The 9,409-nt window shown below is 29.5% G+C and overlaps 1 protein-coding gene across 1 annotated transcript in view; it reads left to right on the plus strand.

Annotated features, from left to right (window-relative positions):
* Positions 1 to 1,760: 1,760 nt before the first annotated feature.
* Positions 1,761 to 9,409, plus strand: part of LOC111635970 (multidrug resistance-associated protein 4-like) — a 131,659-nt gene continuing 124,010 nt past the window's right edge. The window contains exon 1 of the mRNA XM_023381123.1: positions 1,761 to 1,963. Coding sequence (XP_023236891.1) covers positions 1,899 to 1,963 — 65 coding nt within the window. The 5' untranslated portion in view covers positions 1,761 to 1,898. The remainder of the gene's footprint in view (positions 1,964 to 9,409) is intronic.

A 9,409-nucleotide genomic window follows, 5' to 3' on the forward strand; every position in this document is an offset into this window, starting at 1 on the left:
CACATAAACAAAGTATTCATAGAACTAGTACATTTTAAAGGAAAATAGTACATTTTTTGAAGGCGCTTCAGTACGTTTTGAAATTTCATTGCGGCAACACTGGATATAGGGCTTGCAGTCAAACGACCTGTTTGCCTCTTTAGTCAGACACCCGTGACAGTAAGTATAGATTTCAAAAAGGATATTGCAAAAATTACAGCCCTGCATTCTCACAATGCCATGCTCCAATTTTTAATCATATTTTTAATTTACTTAATTTAAAATATATTTTATTCACCTCAACTTAGTAGTGGCTGGCCCCAGTACATCATGTTTCCTTTAGCAATGGAGTCGTGCCAGTGATGTATCTAATATCTTTCGAGAGAAAATACATGAATTGAAATTACGTGACTTCCAGTTGGCATCGAAAGCTCCAATATAGTTAAACGGAGCATCTTGCCCCTGAGAATTCTAATTCTGGGCGCGAGTTTTAAATGGATATTCTGCAAAAAGAGGAAGGTGTCTTTGAACAAAAATTCGATAAAGGTATAGAGAAAGGTATAGGGAAAACAATTCGAACTGGCAAAAAAACCTACCTAAAGCTGGCTTTAAGTAGGTTTTTTGCCACTATACTACAACTCTCTATTACCGCTCTCCAGACAAAGGAAAGAGAGAGACAGAAACACAGACAGACGACAGTGAGAATTTATAGGGGTACATTTTTTTTAAAATTGCAGTACAATCACATATATGAAGCGGGAAATGACTACATATTTTTTTAAGTAAAACTACGTGCTTTTATCAACGCTATTTGGCAAAAAAAACTGATCTTATCTGATAAAGAAACATTGAAAGATTTTTTATATAAACAACACTTTTGCAATTACTCTTCGACCTATTTAAGCAACACGAACTTTATATATTAATTTATAATAACTGATTCTTCTTATCACTTAAATAAACTTCACAAGTATAGTTAAATGGAGCCTCCTGCCCCTGAGAATTTTAAATCTGGTCGCGAGTTTTACCTATCTATCACCGCTCTCGAGATGATGAAAAGAGAGAGAGAGAAAAACAGAGGACACTGAAAATTTATAGGGCTACAATTTTTTCAAAATTGCAGTGAAATCACATATCTGAAGCGGGAAGTGACTACATATTTTTAAAAGTAAAACTACGTAGTTTTATCAAGATTATTTGGCAAGAAAACTAATGTTATCTGATAAAGAAACATTGAAAGATTTTTTATATAAACAACACTTTTGCAATTACTCTTCGACCTATTTATGCAACTCGAACTTTATAAATTAAAATTATAAATTATTATAAAATGAAAAAAAAAAAGTTCGTTTTCACAATAGAGTTGAAAATTACTGTATATTTAAAAATAATTTTGATTATACTCGAGATAAGACACACAATCCCCTTCATCATATATTTAGTGAATTAAATAGAAATTATGTAAATAGTAATTTATTTGTAGCATAGTTTCACTAAATTTTGACTAATTCTACATAAATATAATACCGAATTGAAGTAGTTGCTCGCTAGCTTCTTTTATTATATTAAGTAATTAATTGTAATATATTTATCAATTTTCATACAATCCATCGTTTTAAATGAAGTGTAATATTTTTATTGTAATATATATTAAGTTGTAATATGCAGTGTAATAAAAGGAATTTATATTTTTAGTATAACATAAACCGTAAAATGTTTCTATTATATCAGTAACGTACCATTTTCTTAATATCATAATTAAACTGTTTTTCATTTCAAGGTTTTTTGAATATAAATAACTGAATAAACCTTTACACTTCAATATGCTAATAATTTTTGTGTGGTAGATGTATAGACTTTTTAAGTAATACTGCAGACTCAGTTTATAGCTCATCTCACATGCGAGATATTAATACAGAATGGAGGGGAAACAGAAGAGTAACCCATTCGATTCAGCTGGTATTTTTTCTCGTGCGTTTTTCTGGTATGTAAAATTATTTAAACGTTTTTATAATTGTTTAGTAAACTCTTTAATAATGTGACTTTAGTTCTAAGTTAAACATGCAATTTTTTTCGAAAAAAAAACAAAAGAAAAGTATAGGAATCGGTCAAAAATGATCCCCCTTAATATTTTTACATTTTTTGGACTCAGGACAACTTTAAACGTCGAAAAATGCAAAAAACTTGGAGAGTTTATCTTGTATGTATGGATGTCAGTGTATATGTATGTGCGTGGCACGACTTTGTTCGTCCTGTTTGGAGCATATTTACTTCTGTGCTTTTTGTCAAAAATTTTGCGATTTCTCAAGGAGATTTAATTATTTAGGAGAATTAAGGCTATTAAATTGTGATTATTAATAGCCGAAGGAGACATAAAGGGGATTGTGTGTCATATCTCTAGTAAAATCAAAATTATTTTTATTATAATTTGAAACTGTACTGTGAAAACCAAGTTTATTGTCATTTTATAATAACGTATAAAGACGTGAATTTTAAATACAATTTCATAACAGATGACGTTATCAAATGTTGCCGGAAGAGTTAAGCAACTCTTTGGTGAATTTGTATAATGTCATTAGTTTTTATAGGTATGCGCATAAATTTTCTATTATTTTTGTATTTAAGTGTTACAGAACCGGAGAATCAACAGCAAAACCTGCTGCTTGCACGAAATTGTAAAACTTATATATTGATAAGGAATTGATGTGTAGTTGACAGAACTCAGATAAATATAACTTTAAATATTTTCTCAGTCCAACAATTAGGCCTATACATTGTTATAGTAGATATTGAATTAGTTTATATTTTATTCCCATATATTATTCAAAATATATTTCAAAAGTCAACTTTATTATTTATTTCTTTGTAATATCTTATACAGTATAAGTATTCATGCAGTAGAAAGATGGAAGTTTCTATAAGGAATTTCAGTTAAGATAAATTATTATGCCTTGCATAATTATACTGTTATTTTCACTAAGTTTTATTTTTTTTGGGAACAGACAAATCTATCATCTATAATTTAGGTAATAGCTGGCTATTTATACAATAAAATATATTTTTGCGTTGTAATGAAAATTTGTCATTAAAACTTTGATTCATGTATTATCAGGATATAAATTTTAATATGCGATCTTATAAATAACGAACGACGAAGTATACATATTAGTAATATTTAACACCTACATTTATAACGCAATTTACTAAAAGAATGATTGGTAAAACTGAAAAATGGGTTTTAAAAATAAAACAAATTTATCGTTTTTTTGAGTTATACGAAATTAATATATTAATATAATATATAAATTTATAAGAAGAGAAAATATTTAACTCGAGAAAACTTTATTTAATTTACGTTTTGAATTTGTCACAATAAAAATTCAGTTGTTGACAATATACGTTGAATAATTTAAATATCGCTTATTCACGTGGCAATTAATCGGGAATTTTTGAAGGATGTTTTTTTCTAAAAATATCTACGAGATAAATACTTTTCAAATAACATATTTATATTTTACATGCTTCAACCATGATTTAAAATAAGGAATAAAATATTTTGTTGATATTAAGTTAAAGTTGTTTATATATGAGCAGATTAAATTCGTCTCCATAGATCTTGTTATTCTTCTGGTAGTTGTGCCTCTACACACAGATTCTTTTTCTCTTTCTTTGTACATATATATAATATAAAATGTAAATTATAATATACAATATAATATAATATATTATTATATAGTACAAATATATAATTCTAAAATCCGACTCTTTTATTTCCCTGTTAAAAGAGCGTTACAGTGCGTCTAGGAGTCAATAGATAATAGCGGGTGTAATCATAACATTACATCATCGATGTTGGAGTTTATTTGTTTGCTTGAAATATTTGACTAATAATTTTCTAAATTTTACGTATATTTTTAAATTGTATTGTATTTTAAAAATTAGCAGTTTGAAAATATTTCAAATCTTTAAATATAAAGTAATAACTGTACCGAAGTAAACCAGTGAATAATAAGCTAAAACAATCCTATTACATTTTGCAGCATACCCTTACTCTTTTAGATTGTGGTCTGGGTTCTATTTTTACATCGCATTTTTAAGTAGAGGAGAAGGTGGTATTATGGAACACTGCGGGTATTATGGAACCACCTCATTTCGAACTGATGATAAAGGCGAACTGTTGCGGAATGTGGCTGAACTGAACTAGGCAGACATCCATGGCAAGGGGAAAACCCGTTATACTTCAGTTAAACAGTTGTTCCTATTTAATCAGCTAATTTGTTTTTTTTTTCAAAATTCGCAAGTTTTGAATGCTTAGTGAATTTAATTATTTTTAAAATATAAATCGTGTAGTTGTAGGTTCACCAGTGCATGTATTCCGTTTCAGAGACTTAGGGGTACGTATTAATCTGTGTGATGTTCACGGTTTTTAAATTTTGGTTATGACAGACATAAGTTAATTCAAGATGGCGATGCGTGAAATATGGACCCCATTGGTGCTTTTACAGTAATATGGAACTCAACTCCTCCGAACTTTCTATTTGCAAGCAGACATTCTTCCAGAGCAATTTGTGAAAAATACACTAGGTAGAAAGCCAATTCTTCCCGAGAATATCGAAAAAGATCTGCTGGAATATATATTGTTGACGGAGGTCATATTTTTCTATTATAAAAGCATTTTTGCGATAAAATACATTGGAGTAAATAATTTGGTAATTATTTAACATTTTTTGTCCTTTCCTATTTGTTTTTGGCTACATTAAAGCATTTTTTTTGAAAATATACAGTAAGGTTCCATATTACCACCCGATTTTCTCTAAGCCTACTTTCGGACTTTTTGTACAAAAGCCTTCAAAAACCATACTTATAATTACACTAGCGAAAAATCCAATTACGGACATTTAGTTTACTAGTTACCGGTACTTTTCGCACAAAAACTGTGGGTGTAGTTATGATACCTTGTTTACAATTCACTAAAATGTAATTGGGGTTTCATAATACCACCTTCTCCTCTACTGTTTAAGATTAAAATATGTTATCAACGCTATAATAGAAATAACTGGAAAAATATATAAGGCAGTGAAATAAGTTAATTAGTCAAATTAGTCAAAAACAATTGATATCCAAAGTAAAACATCTGAAATGTAAAAAGTTATTGCGCCGAGTAAAAATTATGGTACACGAAATAAAAGCCAAATTTTCTTTTCGGAACTTTGATAAATATGAGCTTGGAGCTTCGAAGTGATATTATATGCGCTTACTTTTTAGGGGCGACTAACTAGAATTGTTCGGTGGTTTTATCATCTCGGCCACTGTTGGTCCTTATATTAATAAACACTATTTTTTAAAAGTATAGAGAAATGTCGTGTGAGATGCGCATAACATATTATTTTTTAATCAAACTGCTTTTATGAGTTAATATTATTTTAATATCTGAATTTATCGAAGTGTCTATTTTAAAAAAATGTTTAAATGCCAATTTTTTAAAATACATTATTTTACTTCACATTTTACCAATAGTAAAATTCAAAAGCGGAGTCGCAGGAGGCGAAAACAAATTTATTTGTTACCACTTTCCATAAAAACGTCTGAAACTGGCGACTCTAACTCACTCCATAACACTAGTTCCAAGTGTGTTATTGAATAAAAAAAAGAATTCACGAACTAAAATATTATATCGCTTTCTTCTTAATACAGGTCTTAATTACATTTCTTTTATAATCCCTATTTCGCTAATCTAAATTTTTTTTAAACAAGCAAAGAAGCATTACCAAAAATTATATATGGGATATATATATATGTATAATAGTTATATATGTAAGTAGTTATATAATATAGTTATAGTTAATATAGTTATATATATATATATATATATATATATATATATATATATATATATATATATATATATATATATATATATATATATATATATATATATATATATATATATATATATATATATATATATATATATATATATATATATATATATATATATATATATATATATATATATATATATATATATATATATATATATATATATATATATATATATATATATATATATATATATATATATATATATATATATATATATATATATATATATATATATATATATATATATATATATATATATATATATATATATATATATATATATATATATATATATATATATATATATATATATATATATATATATATATATATATATATATATATATATATATATATATATATATATATATATATATATATATATATATATATATATATATATATATATATATATATATATATATATATATATATATATATATATATATATATATATATATATATATATATATATATATATATATATATATATATATATATATATATATATATATATATATATATATATATATATATATATATATATATATATATATATATATATATATATATATATATATATATATATNTATTAATAGAAAAGAAAAGCATTTGTGCGTACAATTACTTTGTCAGCGAGATAACCTGTGATATACTTTATCTATGGAGTAAGCATGTTTTCTGAAAAAGTAGAGCCTGGCCGCTGCCAATTAGAGAACGGAAATTATCAGTATTGCTTATATCAATAAAGAGTAATACCAAAAGTTCACCTATAAAATAGATGAGAAAATTCTTCGTGGACATTGTGCATAGCTGGATAAGCTAGTTTTTTTTTATTAGAAATGTTATATTCATTGCACAAGTCGAAAGCTTTCATACGAAAATTATTTTTCAAGTATGTTACTGTATGATTACATAATTGAAAAAAATTTACCACACCACAGGAAATAAACACGCTTGCAAGTTAATAACACTATTCTGCTGCAATTTCACAGAAAGTATTTTTGCGCCTACTAAAACCAAACTTGCTCAAAGATGATTTTTACCAATACAATATGCATATAAAATTTTTTAACAACTCAGCAAAGCAAACAGAGATGTAAATGAAGCGAGAAACGGTGGACTGGGAGAAGTTTTGCTAACGAGGGGTTAGACTGAGTAAAGTGATTATGTATAGAAGAGTTGGTACACATATTCGGTGAGAGGTTGAACAAATGAGTGATGAAAAGGGGTAGCAAGGCAAGTGAAGGTAGTCCGAGGGATGTTGGCACCTCGCATGGGTTTAAACGTTACAATAGTTTGGTTATGAAATATCTATTGTGGAAAAGATTGTAGCCAAGATATGGTGCAAGCAACTAATTGCATTACCACAAAATTAGAATGTATTTCTTCGGGACGTTCAACGCATTGTAAATGTTTTTCAGTTACGATTCTTTCACGTCCTAAGTCTTCAGGTGAATCATTCTCGACATCATCTCAATTACTTAAAACGATTTTTCTATTGAGTGGATTAGCGTGCGCTGTGGTACTCCGAGGAATGAAAGAGATGATCAGCTGGAATTGGCAGCTGCCGATTTTCGTGACATCTTATCTGGTTATTGTATTCTTTCAGCCTTGAAAATTAAAACTCTCGTAACTTGATGATTCGGGTTTCGTGGCAAAAATGAAAATTTGTTCCTGATGCTTCTTTTCAGGTGCCATCTTGTGAAACTTAAGATGCAAGCAAAGAATGTGTATTGGCCCTACAGCCAGAGTCTCTTGCCTCAAATCAAATACATGTACCTCTTGCTAAAGAAACTTATCAAGCAGTAACTTTGAACGGACAAGCATTTACTAAGTAACTTTATATGAAACAATGTGGAAATACACGCCTTGTTTGTTGATTGTTTCGTATCTTTTGTTCTTCTGTTCACATGCGACGTTTCACTTTCTGTACTTCTTGTTGGGTCATGATTCGACACGATTCAGATTCAGTAAATTGTTTTGTTTGCTATAAGAATGCGACATTATATTTGACTGCTCCTGTCTTAATGTCGGAATCTTACCATTTATAAGCCAAAAGTCAACTTTTTATTTCATTTCACGCTTCATTAAGGTGTCAGGTAAAGAAATAAAGATTATCTGTGTGTGCGTGTGCGTGTCTATGATTGCTTCGTGGATCTCTATGTAACCTAGTTTTTATATTTTACGTTAATGCTGGGTTTGATAAGCTCTTAAATAAGAAATTCCGATTTCTTCAATAATTTCTCACTGTTCTTTCCCACATATTAAAACCTACTTTTTCAGTTTGTATTCATCGTTTTTTATGTTCATTTCAAATTTTGAAATAATCGCTTTAGTCCCCTGACTTAATGCTTTGCTATCTTCTCTTCATGCCCAGTGTGTTTCCCTGTTATATACCACTGCTGGTTTCAATATACTGTATTTGAACTGAATTTTAGTTACAGATGACTGTGAATAACCCACATCTCTTGCAACACTGCATGTTGAATTGCTTTCCTTAACACGTTTCGCAATCATTCTCGTTGCTTTAATGAATTGCCATGGTTTTCGCTTTTACGTGCATGATTTTCATGCACTTCATAACACTCACCCTCGGAAGCCACTGTTGATATCTGAGATGTAGAGACACTTGTGAGTTAGGATCTGAACTTGTTATGGTTTGTACATTAATAGAAAAATAACGCATAATTAAAGTTGGATATATTTGTCTTAAATTATGTGAGAATCTGGNTGTGAGTTAGGATCTGAACTTGTTATGGTTTGTACATTAATAGAAAAATAACGCATAATTAAAGTTGGATATATTTGTCTTAAATTATGTGAGAATCTGGATGTCATATAAGGATTTTGAAGAATAAAAAGTCGAATAGACTTTTCCCCTTTCCGTTATTTCCGATTATTTCTCCCATTTTTACCCCGTTGCCCGAGGAATAGTCCCCGGACAAAGTTAGAAACAACGCAATTAACTGACCTTGAAGGACGAAGTCGTCTAGGTCAACCGCGGAAGCTCCCCGGAGAACCGCAGGGTGCGGATATAGTATAGAAGATATCCTAAAAAGGTCATCTGTACGATGAGAAACATTACCTAAAATGGTAAGTCATCTCCCTAGGTGATGACGAATTTAACATTAATTGGTCAAGCGATGTCTGCATTGTCGTCACCCACGACGGGGGAGACTGTCATAAATCTGGAGAACTGTCAAAAGAGTAGCAGATTTTCCCACGCTAAAGAGTATATAAAGGGGTCGGATTTTCTACTCGGCGCTGAGCCAGGGTGCTTAAGCCGAAGAAACCCCTCTGCAAACCTCAAGAGCGATCGTCGGGGAAGAAACATCGACGCAAGATCTGCCAGCACTCTCAGGATCTACGAAGCTCATAATCGCCGCTCCATGCAAAGGTAAAAACTTTGAATATTTTTCTATTCTCTCCATATACGACGGAATTACTCCTCGAAGAGGTTAACAGAAGAAACCTCCGAGCGAACTTCACCAGGAAGAACTTTCTACAGATTAGGAGCGACGGAGCATACACCGTAGAAGGACAT

This window comes from Centruroides sculpturatus, unplaced genomic scaffold (assembly GCF_000671375.1).
Source record: "Centruroides sculpturatus isolate CEXI.00-Female unplaced genomic scaffold, Cexi_2.0 scaffold880, whole genome shotgun sequence".
NCBI lineage: Eukaryota > Metazoa > Arthropoda > Arachnida > Scorpiones > Buthidae > Centruroides > Centruroides sculpturatus.